Source organism: Limanda limanda, chromosome 19, assembly GCF_963576545.1.
Source record: "Limanda limanda chromosome 19, fLimLim1.1, whole genome shotgun sequence".
In the NCBI taxonomy this organism is placed as follows: domain Eukaryota; kingdom Metazoa; phylum Chordata; class Actinopteri; order Pleuronectiformes; family Pleuronectidae; genus Limanda; species Limanda limanda.
The window spans coordinates 10,244,941-10,264,637 of record NC_083654.1 but is presented as its reverse complement, the minus strand read 5'-3'; the positions used below and the strand labels follow the sequence as shown (position 1 = coordinate 10,264,637).

At 43.3% G+C, this 19,697-nt stretch overlaps 1 protein-coding gene across 6 annotated transcripts in view; it reads left to right on the top strand.

Annotated features, from left to right (window-relative positions):
• Positions 1 to 19,697, top strand: part of LOC133026347 (cytoplasmic dynein 1 intermediate chain 1) — a 56,943-nt gene that overhangs the window by 22,052 nt on the left and 15,194 nt on the right. For all 6 annotated transcript variants that reach the window (XM_061093233.1, XM_061093232.1, XM_061093231.1 and 3 more), the window contains 5 exons: positions 1,335 to 1,427; positions 3,254 to 3,425; positions 4,677 to 4,776; positions 5,258 to 5,383; positions 18,593 to 18,739. In XM_061093233.1, coding sequence (XP_060949216.1) covers positions 1,335 to 1,427; positions 3,254 to 3,425; positions 4,677 to 4,776; positions 5,258 to 5,383; positions 18,593 to 18,739 — 638 coding nt within the window. The remainder of the gene's footprint in view (positions 1 to 1,334; positions 1,428 to 3,253; positions 3,426 to 4,676; positions 4,777 to 5,257; positions 5,384 to 18,592; positions 18,740 to 19,697) is intronic.

Here is a 19,697-nt window from a genome sequence, read left to right as displayed (position 1 = left end):
TCGTATATCACAAAAGGTTTGCTTGGAAGTGAAAAAGAAAAAGAAAACACAAAGGCAGGGATGAGAGAAGGAAGTACTGGGAAGCCTAAAATGAAGGCAGAAATGATTGCGACGATATTCATAATGAATTCACTAAAGTGTTCAACCAATTATAATCATATTTGTTTCTTTTAAAGAGCAGCTTAAGCGAGTACAAGTGATAAATGGACAGTTCATCCGGTGCAAGAGAGGCCCTTGAGAGAGTGGTTTTAACAGTGCCCCAGGCCATACTCCAACTGAGTTAAACACACCCTGACGTGTGTGCTTGTGTGTGTGAGAGCGAGACATGACACGTCTGAGGGTGTGATGTAGTCACTTCCTCTCACTGGACTGAGCGACTGTTGTCAGCTTGACCCTGCGCCAGTTAACCCCTCACCACCCCTGGCACTGCGGGTGAGGGCCCCGGGTGTGTGTCTGTGTGTGTGTGAGAGAAACAGATCGTATGTGTGTGTGTGTGTACAGCATGTGTCATGGCAGACCACAGGTGTCTGGTCACGGTGTCAGGGTGTTAAGAGGTCTTCGGAGAGGCCCCTGACTCTCAGCATCTGTTTCGGAGGGAGGGGAGCAGCAGAAAAGAGGAGGAGAGGTTGGCGAGGGTTACCAACACACACCCTGAGGGGTGTTGGGGGCAGTAGCTGACAAGCAGGTGCCTATGTTGACAATAACCCTTCAGACTTGAACCCCAAGCGCACAGCGCACACACTTCCAATAAATCCTGGAAAGTGGAGTGTAATTGCAGAGCCTGATTGGAGGAAATCCAAAGGGAATCCCCCTTTTACACACACATCACTGGATCTCTTTGCTTGGGGTCAAAGGTGAGAGAAATAGGAGAACGCATACAAGTCCGACTTCTCCCTCTGACTGTGTGTGTGTCTTTGTGTGCGTCTCGTTTGCGTGCATGATGAGTGCAGAATCCCCACACATGGGGACCATGTGAACACATGCTTCAGCTACAACATGGAAATGGGCCCCGGCTTGTTTCCTGTGATACCTCTTCTCCCGAGCAACGTATACTTAATGTACATTAGCAACTGTGATGGAAATTCTGCTGCGATTGTGCTTCATATTGTTTTTGTAAATATGTGTGTGTGGGTGTGTGTCTTGGTAAATGAAACCCATTTGGACTGAATGTTTGTTAGTCAGGTGTACCAGTGCATGTCTGGCAATGATTATTTTGGTAAGAAGAGGGGGGGGGGGGGGGGCGGCACACAGCAGGAGGTCGAGGTAAATTGGAACAGCTGTTGATTAACATGAGTGCTTTCTCTCTGTCGTTTTTTTTTTCCTACTCTCAGTAGAGGAGGAGGAGGAAGATGAGGAGATGATGGAGGCAAAGCCAGCCCCCGAGTCAGAGCAGCAGGACGAAGACGACAACAAAGAAAACAAAGAAGGTACGAGGACGAACGGATGATGGAAATGTAAAAACTGTGGAGGTCAGACTTCTGTCAACCACCTCAGGAATTATGTCCAAGTTTTCTTAAATTCACTTATATTCCCGTCTCATAAACTAACTTGATATATGAGGCAGTTCATGCCTCAGGCACGGCTGTTTACTGGATATTGTGACTGCTCCACTTCCTCCTGCTTTCCAGAAATTAAGCTAAAATATCCTGGATATGGAGCCAGGTAGCAGGGTCCTCAACAGAAACAGTCTTTGAAAAAAATATTTTTTAACATTTACTATAAAACTGTTTAGTTTGATCCATGTCCCATCAACTAACATGTAGTTTTTATAACCTGTACTGCAGCAAGGCACCAGGTGGCAATTGAGACGCTTTGGCTTCACTTCATGGTATCATTCATGTTCTCCATCTTTATATATAGTCTATGGTCACTACAGGCATCGCCATTCATCATTCTTAAGTCCTCACTCGTTGCTGTCATGAAACACGGTGACTCGTGTGTCACACCCTCTCCCAGTCAGTGGGTGTATCAGACGGAAGGGTGGGGATATGTTGTACCGGGGGTTAAGACGGGGCCAGCATATCAGCTCCGTGGCATGTGAGGGTCAGCGCTGATTAAAAACCTGTCACTTGACCACTCCCCCCAACTGCACTTCAAAGTGGAGAGGAAAAGAAAGAGAGTGTGTGTGTGTATAAATATGCGTATGTGGAGGGTTCATGTGGTGAAAAATAAAGACAGAGTTGAGTGATGATAGATATATTCATATTCAGCCACACAAACACATCCGTGACTCTGTCTGAGTCACACAAACACGCACACGCACGCACACAGGGATGTATATACACACACACATTCACTCATAAACACACAGTCATCCATCTCCTCTCCATCCGGGCCTATTAGAAGGTCTGGCCTTTGATCTCTGCCACTCGATTCACTGGGTCTTTTCTGACAACTCGTAAGAAATACAAAGGGATGGGGGGGATCAAAGTCAAGAGGCAGGGTAAAGGTCAAAATATGTGTGTGTCTGTGCATGTTTGTGTGTGTAAAAAAAAAAAAAGAAGGAATTGCATGTGTGCTTGGGGACAGTGACTTCAAAAAGGGGACGGCGTGCTGTGCAGCCATTACGTTCAAAGGGAGGCGGGTCGCTCACAGGGCTTTGTTTTTCTCTTGTTTATGAAGTTCTTACTGTTGTTTTTTATTAGGAAAGGTGCATTAAGAACTGTTTGTAGTTTATTATGTCCTGGATGGGATTCTGGTTTTGATAGAGATGAAGTGAATGTTAATCTGACATCAGGCACAGAGGTAATACTGTGGGACAGAACTGCATCCGTGAGCTTGTAAAGGATCATATAAGGGCAACAGAGTCCAGAGTCTCAGGCACATTTATAAAACTTTAAATGTACTGGTTCATTTTTGGGAATGCCTAGAAATGACATGATACCTTGTAACTTCGTGAAATATATGACATTTAGGAAACAGAAAAGCTTATTATTTAAAAAAAAAAAAAAAAATCAAATACAAGAAGCAATCACAGGCATTTCCATTGTTGAATGAATTTTTGTCATGTGACAGTGCTTTACATAGGCTCTTCCACAAAAGAGGAAACCTGGTGATATACTGAAATAACAATAAGTCGAGCAGAAACAGGTCAGTTGTTAAGTTAGTAAAACAAAAAATGTATCTACAAATATTTTGGTGTTTTTAAAACGTTTAGATGATGTATACATTTTAAGAATGTTGCACTAAATGTATCTGATTAATATAAATCCCTCACATGCTCATGCGTACACGTCCATCTTCCCTCCATCAGGCTCATTTCCGGTGCTGAGGGAGCTGACAGAGGAAGAGCGGCAGCAGATCCTTCACTCCTCTGAGTTTCAGAGTTTCTTTGACTGCAGCATCCGAGTGATGGAGAGAGCTCTGGCCGAAGACAGCGACATCTTCTTTGACTACAGCGGCCGAGACCCGGAGGACAAAGAGGGGTGAGCGGAGAGGAGGCGGGGAAGGGACAGGAGGAGGGAGGATGTGTTTGGATGTGTAAGCACATGTGAGTGTTTACTTGCACGCTGCGAACTGAGAAAATGCACTGAGACTGACTCAAGCCCACTGGTTCACTCCAGGGGCCTCGAGGCTCCTTTGTTCTTCAAAATGAATGTCTTCTCGCTGATGTCACACTCTCCGGGGGTTAAAAACTCATGTGAACTGACAACCATCACATCCTGAAGAGCATCGTCCTCTTGCCATCTGAAGGCTTGTCTCCATGTTATCCATGTGGCGGTTGAAGTTGTAAGAGTCATAAGTGCAAAGCTGGTTCAGTATCCACAGAAGAAGGCTTTTTTTACCGACTCACTTCAACTTTGACCGCTGCAACCACAGAGAAGCATCAAGCCTGTGGTCAAATAGAGATTATGTCTAAAACAGGCCATGACCCAGCGCTTAACTTCAGTGCCCTTCTTCTTCTTTCTTCTTCTTTCTTCTTTTCTGGTAACTTCTCCCTTTCTGGGTTGACAGACACAAACTGTGGTGGTTGTGGTGCTACTACTTCTGTGACCACTGACACAGAACTCTTCACTTTTAAGGTTAACAGATATGTTTAAGTTCCACACTAGGGATAGAAATTCAGTCAGAGAACTCTGAACTCAGTTCCTCAGAGCAGATTCTACTTTCTGAAACATGCAATTTGTTGTGCTGAAAGGAAAGACATTTTTAAAGAGGTATTTAAGCACATTAGTAATCCATGTTTATAAAGTTGGGAGACTCACAAGGGACAGATGAAAAAAGAATGGACAAAACCAGAGCAGTAGAAGTCGAAAAGCTACTTCAGCAACAACAGTAGACAGGCTGAGAAGTTCTTGCTGAGTAAACTGAATTTGATGTGTAAAATGTGTGGATTGTCCCTTTAAAATAGGTTTCTAGTTTCAGTGTTATGTTATTAAAAAGTAAAATAGTGTCATAGTATGATGTGTAATTCCTTAAGGTTTACTGCTGGCTAATCTAAGGGAGCACCGCTAAAGGTCTTGTTCCCTGAAATCCACAAACTGAAAAGTTGGTCCCGCTCGTCACATCCTGCCGTGATCACTAAAGACCACCACAGACTGAAGACCTTTTTTTTCTAGACAGATAACTAGTTACATACTTTGACAAGTGTCTGGTGTGGGACTAGAACAACTTTGTTTTCTCCAGGTCTGCTCAAGAAGTAACCTTTGACCCTTTTCTCTGCTCTCTGCCTCCAGAGACTCTGGTAGTGGCTCCAGTCTCTCTCTCAGTCGACTCTTCTACGATGAACACTGGTCGAAACATCGCGTCGTCACCTGTCTCGACTGGTCCCCTCAGGTAAAGCCTGCAGCCTTTTGTGCGTTAGTTTGAATCCTAGACTGTTAATAAAGATGGACGACGTGACGGCCTCACTGAGGTGAGGACAAATCATCTCGAACACACCCTGGTGTCTGGCCGCAGTATAGATCCCAAACCCTGCCTCCTCCATGGTAGCAGATGGGGCATGAGTACACATGAAAATCTGAAATTGATTGTTATAGGTCAATTTAAACACAGTGATGTTTCTGACTCCAACTAAGTTCAAAAACACAAGATGGTGGGACTCATATCCAGGATATTTTGCCTAAAATAGTTTTTCTACAATCGGAGGAATTAGACACACGTCCTCCATCTTTGTTTACTATATAAGTGTAACTCTATCACATTGTAAAAGCAGACAAGCAAGTTTAAAATCTCTGAAACTGAGAACGGGAGCAGCTTTATCATGAACTTGTTTGCATTTATTAATATCCACCTCCTTTTTTTGTCTCTCCCTCAGTATCCAGAGTTGATGGTTGCCTCCTACAACAATAATGAAGATGCTCCTCATGAACCGGACGGTGTGGCCCTGGTGTGGAACACCAAATTTAAGAAAGCCACACCTGAGTACATCTTTCACTGTCAGGTACTCATCCAACTCCACTCACATTTCCAATTCTGTATATTTAACGGGAATGGCCTGATGCTGTGAGCAGGAAGTTGGCCATTTCCTTTTTTGTCCCTTTAGATGGGGTGAATTGTGAGAATGTAACTGCCACAGAGCTTCATTTCATGGTGAAAGAGGAACAAAGCGTCCAGTAATCTACAGCTCTCCTTCTCTTTTCTGCTCTATAATGGCAGAACCTTTGTGAGTGAAAATAATGCACGAAAAAAGCTAAAATCCTCCACATGCATTCATTGACCCTCCTAGATTGGATTATTTCTGATCACTGCCTCTTGAGACCAGTTGTAATGGAAGAAACTGAGGTTTTGGTGGGAAACAAACTCATTGACAAGTGTGACGCAAATAGCAAGTGACACTTCGAAAACGGCAGAAGGAAGGAGGGAGAGAGGGGGAGAGAGAGGCTTGAAGGACTGGGTGTGAGGGCTCCACTTCTCCCAGGAGACAGGCGAGGCCATATAGAGACGTCTTGGTAGTAAAACGATGTGGCCTACCGCTTCCTAATCCGAGGCTGCCACATGTGTGTGTGTGTGTGTGTGTGTGTGTGTGTGTGTGTGTGTGTGTGTGTGTGAGCCCACCCACATTGACGCGGCATCTAATGTCAGAAGTGCTGCTTCCCAAAAAAGCGAACTTCATGCAAACCACCGTAGATATGAAAATACACCTGTAGTCGTATAAATGTCGCAAGCAATCTGATCACTGTAGCGGCGTCAGACCTTCACCCACATACTCGCACATTCAAGCTTCCTTCACACAGTGGAAGTGGATTTCTTCTCTTTTTCCTTAAATGCACAGAGAAGCACATATTCCTGCAGACCACACGCTGCGTGCAAATATTTCGATCTAAAGCTCGCCATACAAGCACAGCTCCATAATGGATTTTTAAAGGCCTCCATTCTTTCACTGCACCATAATTTATGCTGCTGCTGAAATCCATGTGGTGTTGGGTATATATTACAGCCATGCATCTTGTAGCTGAAGGATTCAGTAGTTTTTCCATGTGGTTGTCTGACAGAATCTGTGCAGTGAAAATCTGACTTTATTAACAGGGCTGTTTCTGAGGATGCTGATATGTGAACTGTCAGTGTTAAAGAAGCTGATAAAATGCTCAACATTAAAGTGGGGCTTCAAATGTGCACAATAGTTAGTGCAGATACACTGATGAGAGGATGATGGATGAAATTTCATTTTGTAACAGAATGACGCATTGTCGTTGTAGTTAGGGCCCGAGCACAGACATCAAAGGTGTCTGGTGAGACCCTATTGAAATTGTAAGGATTATTATTATTATTATTATTATTATTATTATTATTATTATTATTATTCAGGCAAATGAAATGGCTTTTTGAGGGCTTTAACATGCTCAACTTCTTACCAAAATTTGCAGAAAGTTAGAAAGTGGTGAAAATTTACATATTCTGAAGGAATTTTCAATGGGCGTCGCAAAATGGCTCAACGGTGCCCCCCGAGACCCCCCGAGACCCCCAGAAGGTGTTCCCATTGACCTATCTTCACAAAAATCGATATACAGGTGTATCATGACCAGACAAACAAAAAAGTCTCTTGGTGCAATTGGAAAAACACAACAGGAAGCCTGCTATTTTGCATTTAGTGGCCATTTTGGCCATATTCCACATTTTTTCTTTGATACACTTGTACCAGGGTTTTCATCGGATCAACTTCAAATTGAGATGAGTGTCATCACAACAAGATGGAGATAAAAACTGACTGACAGATTTTTTTTTAATCACACGGTGTGACCGTGGCGTGGTGTCAAAGTTTGATTACACGCCATTAAAACACGATGTTCTGTAACGCGGACATACATGGACCATGAATCCTTTGATTTCAGTCTTCCTAGATCAAAGGAAACTTTATGTCTTGCAAAGGTTACGTCTCTCTCTCTCTCAGAACTGGTTATTTTTGTTTTTTCAGACAAAAAGCATGCAACGCTTCAAAATGGATGTGCTCGGGCCCACCCAGTGCTGCTTTGCAGCCCTAAATTTTTTATTATTATTATTATTATTATTATTATTATTTATTATTATTATTATTATTATTATTATTATTCAGGCAAATGAATTGGCTTTTTGAGGGCTTTAACATGCTCAACTTCTTACCAAAATTTGCAGAAAGTTAGAAAGTGGTGAAAATTTACGTATTCTGAAGGAATTTTCAATGGGCGTCGCAAAATGGCTCAACGGTGCCCCCCGAGACAGCCCGAGACCCCCGGAAGGTGTTCCCATTGACCTATCTTCACAAAAATCGATATACAGGTGTATCATGACCAGACAAACAAAAAAGTCTCTGGGTGCAATTGGAAAAACACAACAGGAAGCCTGCTATATTGCATTTAGTGGCCATTTTGGCCATATTCCACATTTTTTTATTATTATTATTATTATTATTCATTTGTTTTGAAGTCCTGACACACACAAACCACCTCTATACGAACACAGTCCATTTTGTTCCGAGTGAGTGTTTACCGGAAGGTTGTGCGTCGGATGAATTGATATCAGATGGAGAAACGAAGGAAGAAAGACTGAAAGAAAACAGAAACACTCAAGTGCCCCGCTTTCCCACCCAAACATGTTAGTCAGCGAGTTAGTGCGGCCTGGGAATGTGCCACGGCCTTTTCACGAAGGGAGAAAGAGAACTAAATGGCAGAAAAACAGGAACATAAAAAAGAAAGACGTTGAGAGCCGGCTGTGAAACGATCAGGGATAAACAGACGAGGATAAGATGTGGATAAGATAATGAGATGTGAAAAGACAAGAGAGGAGGTTGCATGTCATTGGGCATCAGCCCCGCCTCCTCCTGTCGCTGCTGGACTTGGATGAAAGGAACGTAGGAGTGGTTAGATGAGAGGAGAGAGGACTTTCCTTTGCAAACAGAGTTGCGGCTCTGTAGTTAGCCGCAGATCAAATGGGTCTTAATGTGCGAGCATGTTCTAACTTTTAAGGTTTTGGGGACGCTGGGGGGCCTCTTCCTCTACTGTCTATTTTTATTTTCACCGTCCACCATCCCATCCCTATCTACACTTGCTGTAAACATGCAGTACAAACAAGTTGCATCCGCCACCGTGAAACCCACTGGTTTGTTAACTGACATTTTAAAGCTGAGTTTGGCATTTTGTCCAGCACCGTTTTGTTTTGTTGAAACCAGTAGTAACCATATTTGGAGGAGCGGTGGGTGGGCCTGAACTCGACCTACACCTGCGACTTGCACCCATTGGCAGCACTAGCTGTCAATCAAACCACATCCATGGCCCAATGTATGTCAAGCTTTATCGTCTTTTGCAGATGTTCCCAAAGTTTTCAGCCCGTGAACCCAAATATAACCATAACCATGACCCCCTTTCTGTGTCTCACGACCCCTCAGTTGGTCCCAACCCCTAGTTTGAGAACCTTTTGGTCTATTTGACTCTAATGATCGCAGTAATTTACAAAGTGAGCATCATGCTGTATTGGAGAAGACTTTAACCTAGCGATTCAGACCATGAACTATATTATAGTTATATAATATTTCTATAGAAACTGACAGGTTTCATAAACAGTCGTATGGGTACACGCATACATAGGTTTTTATGGGTTGGGTCCGTAGGACCCAGGTGACCTTCTTAGTTTATACAGAGTTGCCCAGAAGCAGCTTTCATCTGGTGGCTAGATAGGTACATGGGTTGACCACTGCATGAGGTTGTGCACGTGTTTGTGTATGTATTGCGCACTTGAGTAAAGACTGTGGCATGTGTGTGTTTGAAAGAGAAAGGGAGTACAGATACAGAAGAATGATAGTGCTGGGCCGGTATTGGAGGGTTGGGGTTTGTGGTTGAGGTCTGGTTCAGCAGGGGCTTGATTATATAAGGCTATGGCTTGTAGGAGGCTTCATGTTACAGACGGGGTTTTGGTGAGGTCAAGCTTCAGTATTTTCTAGACTGGGTGTTGGTGTGTTGTTGGGTGAATGGGCTCAGCAACTGTCATTGTTCCTTAACTTCACCAGGGTTTTAATGGTCTTGGTCAAACAGGAGAAATTTTTTTTGTTGGGATGAGCAGATCTTAGTTATTTTCAGTGTAGTTTTAGTTGTTGGAGCAATTTCTGAATTTGTATTTTGACACAGAATAATGCAGATTACCTACTGTGAGAGAATTGTTGTGTTTTTCCACTAGGCACTAGATAATTATTTCTTAAAGAACAATTAGTCGCTTTTCACTCTATCCAAGCATAGTTCTTGATAAGGTGGTGGAAAGTAAATTATTTAAAAGCTGGCATTGGTTTTGATTTTTTGGAGGATTATCAGAGTCACATTAGGCAAGTGCAGTCTGGGAAGTGTGCTCAAATATTTTTGGCATTCTGCCATTGTGTTGTAAAATTGCATTCTAACACTATAATCAGGTAGGCACCGCTTGACAAATCTAATTCCCATATGAAATAAGCAGAAAATAAACAGTTCACAGCTAGCTATTCATTTTTGTCTTTCCTTTATATTTTTCTCTTATTTATTTTTACTTTACACTTCTTTATCTTCTTTGTCCAATCTCTAATTTAACTCCATAAATCTGCAGGACACAAAATAGTAAGTGTACTTTAAATGGTTATCTAACAGTGGTTTACATTTATCCAGTTTTAACTACAGTAAAACTTATTTTACAAGTTATAACATATCTTTTGAGGATGTTTTATTATTTGTTGGTTTATGCCATGAAATGAACCACAGAAATACATTTGGATATAGGGGCCCTAATGAATAAGCTGTGTCTGATATTAAACAGTATCCAGTGTATGAAGACAGACTTTACAATCCCCTTAAGGGTTGGAGGCAGTTTCATGACCCTCACTTCAGGAGCCATTGATCTGTAATGCAGTGGAGGAAGTGTGTGATCCATCACTGAGTGGGTTGGGTTTGTACTTCAGTAAAGAAGCTACTGCTGCTGTGCCTTCCCCACACGGCCGTCCCGGCAGTTGAACCCATCATCGCCCCGTCCCAGTTGGGTCCAATCTTGTAACTTCACACCAGCCTCTCAAGTGGGCAAAGTCCGACCACATTAAAGCGCCTGTTTGACTTAAAACCTCTGCCGAAACCCCCAAACCACACGCCTCTCTGCAGCAACCCCCGCCGCTACTGTCATATCCCATTGGACTCAGTCATATTTTTATTAATATCTCGCTGCTGAGCGTCGCTCCGAAGGCCTTTGGCACTTTCAGAAAGGTTGAGTGAGAGAAGCGGAGCAGCCAGGGAGGAGAGGGAGTGAGAGGGACAGAGAACAGAGAGAGAGAGAGAGAGAGAGAGAGAGAGAGAGAGAGAGAGAGAGAGAGAGAGAGAGAGAGAGAGAGAGAGAGAGAGAGAGAGAGAGAGACAGAGAGAGAGTATGAGCGAGAAGCAGTAGCATTATTTACAAGCTTTATCCGAGATGGAACCCATGTGAAGCAGCATTGCGTCCAAAAGCTTAGCAGAGAAATCCTCCAAGTGCTCAGTGAGCAGATGGTTAAGACTGTGCGACTGTATTTGATTTGTGATATATGACACAGATGTAGCTACTGTAAGGAACATTCAGGGCTCTATTTTTACAATCCTGTAAGTACATGGTCTCAAAGTCACGGAGCAAGTGCATTTTGGCTACAAGGTTGCAGTGTCAGGTGCAATGTTTCAAAAGGTTTGTCAGTCGCCTGATTATTCATTGGTGTTTTTGGCATAAAACGCAATAAACTAGAGGGTCATCCCCCATTCCGCTAAAGGCCCATTGGTGGATTGCTGTTATTGGCAGATTAGCCAGGTAGCAAGAAGCAAAAAGCTTCTCTGCAGAGGAAACAATTCTGTGCAATATGAAAGTGCACAAGCAAACCATCTCAAGCAACCGTAGGATTCCAAACACACACAGTTGTGCACATGTTGCACACCAGCAATGTGCAGGCACATATTTCTATCTTGTTAATGTGTCCTTAAAATAACAGCGAAATCCTGCGTCACTGACTTCGGACCAGGTTTATATTTGTCAGTCGTGCTGCAGCTTTCTGCTGCCTCAACATAGCGATGTGCCAACAACATGCGCCTGACCACAACTCTCTCAAGACCCACACGCCCATGGGGACTCAGAGTGCATTCGTGTTTAACCATGTGGCTGCCGGATGGGACAATGACAACTGTGTATTTCAGAGACTAGCAAAGACTCTTGTGTTGAGCGTTGTGCGATTTGCACCTAGTGCTTCATTTTGTCCTGAACTGGATGAACACTTGATTTATGTGTAAATCGCATGTAATGCAATAGGGAAACACAAACTTAATTGGTTATATCATGTATGAATAGGTTGCAGCACAAGCAGACAGTTCCTCCCAGGCTGCCATAGTTACAAGTGTCTGTTGATCGTGGTGTTGTTAGTGAGAAGAGCTTTGAAAAACTTCCTGAGAGACATAAATTACAAACTAAATTTGCTCTTGAAAAATTCACTGTGGAGAACTTTAGACTGTTTTGAAAAAATGGAATGATTAAGTTACTGAAACAGAATTTGTATCAGAGAAGAATTGAACAGAGATCTGGGTGGTTGAGTTGAACAAGCATTATATTTATAAAAATCAATCCAACATAAAAAGCCGCAAACCAGCAAAACTGAAAATATGAGCCGAGCAAACAAACAAGATATGGAAAGTAAAGGGAGAGGAGCTGCAGAAGGGAGAGAGGGAGAGAGGGAGAGAGGGAGAGAGAGAGAGAGAGAAAGGCCTGTTTGTGCTCCGAGAACCTCCTCCTCCTCGTGCTTTCACTCCGGCAAACCCTCATTCTTTGCTCGGTGAAATGGAGACTGGGCTTGGTATTTCTCTCTCCTTGCCAGAAACCGCAGAGTGACAAAATCTGTGGGGTGTCATAAACGAGCAAAGCCGGGGGGAGAGAGGGAGGAGAAAGGTGGTTGCCGGGGCGGGGGGTTGGGGGGGAGGCCGAGGAGGGAGAAGGGATGCAAGAGAAAGACAGTGGGATCCATCTGGTCCTGATAAGGCGAGAGTGGAAAACACATGTGTGCGGTGAGCGAAGGGGGGGTGGAAGACGGGATGGAGCATAGATCTACTTTGGGACGATATACTGTCAGTTGTGCCCTATCAGCCCCCCCCCCCGCCTCCCTCGCCTCCCCCCCTTTTCTTCTCACCACAGCACTCCTCCTCCATCTTTATACCTTTCCGAGTCGACTGGAGCAACAGTTTGTTGCCCGAGGAAAAGAACGAGAGACAGAGAGGAGGAGGCAACAAAGGAGGGAGTGTTCCCCTCTCTCTTGGACTCTGTCATTCCTTCAAATCTCCCTAATCCCTCGCTGGGTGCCATCTTTCATCACGGCCTACCATGTGTGTATTATCCTCTACAGAACACTTCCCATTAATATAATAAGGGCTGCCAGAAGCACTTAGCCTTGTGAGCCTGTGTGAGATACGGTAGATGATACTTTGTGTGGGTGAGTTTCTCCCACACACACACGCACACACACAGACACACACACACACACACACACACACAGCAGCAGCAGACCTTGCCCGAGGAAAGAAATGAAACCCACTGTTCTGACTGCGAAAGTGTCTCCCCTGCAAAACTTTCACAATTCATCCCGGGAGCACATGTACCAAAGTGACTGTCGCCGCCGCTTTTTCTTCCGGGAGCCGTCATCCCCCCCCCACCACCAACACCACCACCTCCCATCACCTCCACATCCTCTTCGTCTGGGCTGGCAGGAGATGACTTGGCAGGTGTCTGACCCGCGCTGCATGTGAGATGAGAGCCATGCACAGAACCACTCTGCGTTTTGGAAATGAAAAGTCGGGCTCAGTGGCGTGTCAGCCCCGATATGGAGATGCAATCCTAGCGGGAGTCGCGCCGACAGGAGAGTTGTTGAGGTGTTATTTAGACAGATGTGGTGCGTGTTTGACTGGTATGTCCAGGGTTATGAATGTGAAATGAAGAGGGCTGCAGGGGAGAGGGAGGTGCGTATGTGCCTGCATCTGATTTAAGGGAAAAGTTCCACATTATGGGAAGGAGACTGTTGTAAGACGCTCATATACACAGAGTTACATGAGAAGATCTGTGCCACTCCTGTGTCTGCTGCTCTACAGCAAACAACCAGCTACGTAGCTCTGTCCAAAACATTTGAGTTGTACCAGCTCCATGAACCAGTGGAGTGTCCACTGGCCTGTCAGCTGTTCAGGCTGTTACACATTTACTATACAGTCATGTTACTCTTGGCTAGGAAGTCCATCCATCCTTCCTTACTTCCATCCATCCATCTTTCAATCCTTCCGCTCATCTGTCCATCCACCCATCCTTTCATCCATCTGTCCTTCTGTGAATCCATCATTCCTTCATTCATTCATTTAACACTCTTATTTCTTGTTTATTTTGGCAGTCTGGACGCTGCACTCTTTCTACATCATGTTGCGTTTTGTTTATGTAGTATGTTTTTTTCTTTGAATCATAAAAAAATGTAACACAGGCAAAGCAAGGTGAAATGCTTCTTAGGTGCTGGCATGTTCATGAGGTCCAACATGGCGCACTGGGAACAAAAGCAAAGGCAAACTCTTCTACTGACAATGAGAAGGGAGTCAATCTTCTTTATTTAGAGGGTTTACCCAGGAGTAAAAAAAACTGCATATACCTGCTAATTTCCGTTGTAAAAGATCTGTTAGTGTATTCAAACTATTCACTCAATTCTGAATGATATCCCTTACGAATACAATGGTTTTTACAATTGTGTTTACTCTCTGAAATTGCCTGTATTGGGGCAATGATGGCAGTGCCTCATACACGAATGAATAAAAAGTCGAGGGAAAGACATGAGCATAACCCGGCTTCCTATAATTCAGCTCTAAACTCATTCAATAATTTCCTACATGACATCTAAACTGAGAACCTGTCAAACTGTTCCCCCAGAGCTTAAATCATAAACTTCCTCATGGTGCGGGACAAATTGATCCTATTTCAGCGCCTAATGACATACAGTGGATTTAAGAGGTCTAACTCCAAAGCATATGTGCAGATTTGACATGTGATTAGAGGCATTTAGAGAGAATGGCTTTTATTCTGGGTCCAAGTCGTGGCTGGCAGGCGCCTCCAACTGCACGGTCGGGACAAAGTTGGGCTAATTTTCAGTAGCTCTCTCACTAAGCCTGACAGTACACGAGGGAATGATGGCGTAAACTGTGGGTTTCTTATAAAACAGAACTCGGAGTTTAGTTGGGCTTTAAAGATGCACAGTGATGAGATCAGGGGTTAAACTAACATATGGAGCAAATAGAGGGGTCTCTTGATTCAGCTTACTTCATATGTGAGATGTTTAGGCTGAGAACAGTCGGGATGTTTTCTGCTTTTGTGTTTACATGGTTGTGGATTTGTATGTTTCCTATAAATCTTTGATGGTGTTAATGGATGAAGCAGAGCCATGATAAGATTGTATAGATACAGGTTTCTGTTGTGAGTTTAAAGATAACAGTCTGTGATATTTAAAACTCAAAAAAAGAAATAGTCTCATGGTTACTGTCACATCAGGCAAACAGATCCGCCTTTATTAGCTCTTTCAAAATAACTTTTCACGTGCCGGCTCCTGGCTAGATCTATTTAGTCTGTTTGGAAAAATCTGATTCACAAACAACACTGGAACACAAACTGCTTGTCATAAGTGTGTAAGTGTGTATGTGACAGGATGTTTACTTTTATTATTTCTTCTCTGCTTTCCTGAGTCCAGTGTCCTCCAGGTTTAGTGTCTCTGCTTTCTGACGACTGATAGATGGTCTCAGTGGTGAGCTGTACCTAGTTAGTACTTCTGTTCATGTGGGTTTTTGTGAACTTGGATGACAGGGAGGGCAAGACTTGGGTTTTATTAGCCCACTGATGGAGTCTGGGGGAACCGACCTCAGACAGGAGCCTGTCAGACGACCACAGAGGGCAAAGATCGTCCCAAAATTCGTAGATTTTCAAAGTCATCAGGTTCACTGCAGAGTGGACCACATGGATTTGAGTGTGTGAAGTTTAATTGTCTTTCAGTACTTCTTGGACTAGTCCCTAAATCAATAGGTCAGGATAGTTTATATTTATGTCCTTTCACACAGTTACAGTTGTGTGAGCTTCATAGATTATTTGAATACACTTAAAGTGAATTTAAAATACATATTCCATATAGAATACCCCGGACTATAGATCCAACAATTGTAGAAATTCCTGGTGAGTCCATCAGATCTTGTGCACTAACACATGCTATTAAGCCCAAAAGGCTTGATCCCTTTTTATCTGACAGTGTAAATAAACATTTCGGAGAGTGCCTCCCCTGTGGCCGTCGAGCGACTTTATTTTTACCCCCAGAGTTCAGTTTATTTTGAGTCTTGACATTTGAAGCGACTCTGTCGTCTGGAAGACGTGACTCCTCAGGAGAAACACAAAAAAGAAAAAAAGAAAGAGAGAGAGAGAGAGTGCAGTGTTTTCTTTCCCTCTGGTTTGTTTTCCAGTCTCCTTTCAAAATGAACTGGGGTTTGGAGTTGGCTGCTTCCCACATGGTGTGGTGGTGGGGATGGAGGGAGAGGGAGGGAGAGAGGGAGGGAGAGAAGTGAAAAAAGAAATGAAAAATAAGACAAATGTTTTACTGTGGTAGATTTTCAGATTCTCTCAGTCTCCATCAGATCTTCATATCTAACCACTGAGAGCCGTGACAAATGTTGAGTGAACAGTTATTTTTGAAATGATGATGCCTCCTTTCCACAGTTTGTTTGTCTCCCTAGTCCCAATGACTTGATTTGTTGATTTACTTTTAGAAGTTTGTAATGTATATCTGAACAACTTTGACATTATGAGACGCTGGACTGAAAAGGTTACCAAGGGATGTTGTTAATGTCGTTAAATTCAACACAAGAGTTGGTTTGACCTTTAAGTGAATAACTTCTGAAATAAGAAATAACTCAGTTCCTGTCAAAAGTAAATAATTTTTATCATTTCACTCTATTAGAGGTGAACCTTTCAACCGTCTTCCCTCAGCCTCTTTGCTTGACAACGCAGGTAAATCAATAGAAATCTGCCTGGACCACAGAAAAACGTTGAATTGTGGAACTCTACTATTGTGTTTTATCCATGGGAGAAATTTGTGTTGACGACGTGCTTTGCTGCAGGAAGGACTGGTGCACGCTAGGAGTACTCAGTAGCTGTTAATACTTTATTACTCATGAGTCAGGCTACACTCATCTTAAAAACTTGGCTTTCATTCACTTTGACAACATCTGTCCACAGACAGACGGATAAACACCTGGCAAAAACACCTCAGTGGCAGTTCATGCTAACCATCACATTTACCTTGATGACACACAAACGGGCTCTCATACACACACACACACACACACACACACACACACACACACACACACACACACATGCACACACACACACACACACCAACAAGGTGAAAACAACACCATCCTCAATGTCACTGCTGGCAACAAATTGTAAGGAAACTTCTGACCCACTGTGAATATGATGAAAGAAATAAAAGCTGATTTAAAGTATTCCATCCGCTGTTATTGTGACATTTCACATTCTCAAAATAAAGTAATGATCCTATCTGAACTGAAACAGAGAATGTTGATGAGGATTAAGTAGAAATATGAAGTTAGAGCAGGGCTTAAGGAGGCAGATAAAAATGTTTTGATGAATTTAAAGTTGATTCTAAAATCCGTGATGTTGATCTACATTTGGTCACAATTATTGATTGAGTTTATCAAAGGTCTATCTAGCATCCCATCAGGAATCATCTCAAGAAGAATGAGCCTCTGGGGGCAACGGCCAATATTTTGGGGCTGCCAGTGAAGACGGGAGATTCCATCTTCTGTTCGCTGTACGCTGTCAACAGTCTGACTAGATTCTATTTATCACATCAGACAAATACTTCTCGATACTTGTGCTGTGCTCCAGCTCTTTTGCTCTCCACACCTGCAGGCAACCAAAGCCCGCTCATATCTTGTCCCTCACCTTCAGATTCTGTATGTTCACATGTAGAATCTCTCTATAGAGATGAATCAAATATTAATATGTTCCCAGTTCTAATTGAATTCTGAAATTCATGTTCACTGTAGCGTGATTATCTATTTAACAACCCATTACAACTGTTAGCATCATTAAGCTTTACAACATCTGAAATAAATCTAACGTCATCATCGCCTTGTTAATGCACTGATTCATTCAGTTAATAAATGACAAGATTGTCTCCAGACACTGTCTCAGAGCTGTTGTCATAACAACACAATGTGTGACATATCGTTTACAGGAACACTAAACCTGTCAACAAAATCTACGAGCACATTAGGCAACCGTTCTTTTTGCGAAATCCTCCCTGCATGTTGTTCTAGTTTTACTGTTTGTAATAGTGATTTGTGTCTCGGAGCTTCTTGTTGACTGCTCTCTTGGCCCCGTCGAGCCTGTAAATTAACTTAATATGCTGCTTTACCAGATGGATGCATGGAGGGAGGGGTAAATATGTCAATGCACAACTCCACTCGCCCTCCTGTTCGCTGCACGTAGCTGAAACCTTTTCTCATAACTCCCCAGCGCTGATGCTCCGCCGGCTCTGGGTCACGAGAGGCGAGCCGATGCACACAGGAGCCCATATGGGACAAGCAGCGGAGAGGAACCAAAACTCAATAAACACGGTCACTGGGGAGGGAGGGAGTTCAAGGGTGCGCTTGTCATGATGGAGGCTACAGTGAGCGCTCCAGTGGCTGCTGGGGTTTTGATGCTGTAATGTGAAACGGCTGCGGGAAAGAAGACTACAATTCCCCTCTTTGTCTGGTCTCCGCCCCGGCATCAGCCCTCTCCCCTCTCCTCGGCGGACCCTCTCCGTAGCCAACCTCATCATCCCCTTCTCTCCGTCTATCTCCCCCCATGTCTGCCACCCATCACGACGCCTTGATCCCCCGTTCGCGCTCACGCTCCGTCTAGCATTACCGTCCTCGCTTCATGTACTGTAGTTCTTTGCTCTTTTCTCACCGTCTCCTGTTTTATCTTGACGTCTTATCTGAGCAAACTATTCCTCTACTCACCATCTTCCTCCTCCTGTCAGTTCCCGATAAAAAGTTTTTTTCCCTTAAACTTTCCAATAAAATCACCTCACACCACAGTAACATTCAGTGGATCGCTCATCCTCTCCCCCTCTCTCTTCCTCTCTCTTCCTCAGTCTCCAGTGGTGTCTGTGGGCTTCGCCAGGTTTCATCCCAACCTGGTGGTGGGGGGGACGTACTCGGGGCAGATTGTGCTGTGGGACAACCGCAGTCACCGCCGGACGCCCGTGCAGAGGACTCCCCTGTCTGCTGCTGCACATACAGTAAGGCTGGCTCCCTGTACGACTTTTCATCAAGAGCCATAAATAACTGGCTCAACAATTGGTGAATATTGGAAAATGTCAAGAATAAACTTGCAATGCAAAAGAAAGTAAAAAAAAAAGATCCTGGAATCGCCCCTTCGTATGGATCCACAATTTCGTGGAAAATAATTGATTAGATTTTGCGTAATCCAAACAAACAAACTAAAAAAACTACCGGGGCAAAACACAACCTGATGGAAGTAACAACGTAAAGCATTATTATATAACACATATTATATTTTGATATACAATATTGGTTTTGTTGACTAATACTATACATTCATAGACGTGGGCATTAAAGTTATTTAATACTAAGTCTATGTCTACAGCCTGCATGTTCCTTTTTCTTCTGAAACAAGTAAAAGTGAATCTTCAGAAAAGTTTGAATATCTATTCAACGTTTGTTTGTCGAGCAGAAATATCTGAACTTTTTCCTCTTTTAGCTCCGAACTGGAAGATGATCTGCTTGTCTCTGTTTTTATCAATATGAACTCCACATCTTTCAGTGTTTCTCCGACAAAAAGAGCAGTTTAAAACCATGAAAATGCGGAAATTGTATTTCCGGTAGTGGAAAATATTTTCTGCCATTTTATTGGCTAATTAATTAATTTACAACTATTAAAATTAATTGTAAGTTGCTGCTCAAGTTGCAGCTGATTTGAAATGCTAAGCTCTGACCTTTAAGAAAAATAACTCCCTAGTGTGCTCTAATCATTTGCATTAAAAGTGATTTTGTAGCAACACGACTAAGGAGAGTTAAAGCTCCTGACACCTTGGTTACGGATTGATTTTAACAATGTGATTAGATATTCATGACTCGGGGAAAAGATGTCCCACGGTACGGTTGGTAGGTGGTAGGTATTAAGAGATTTATATTCAAAAAAGATTGGTAATCGTGTGTGTTTGTGTGTAAGCTCAT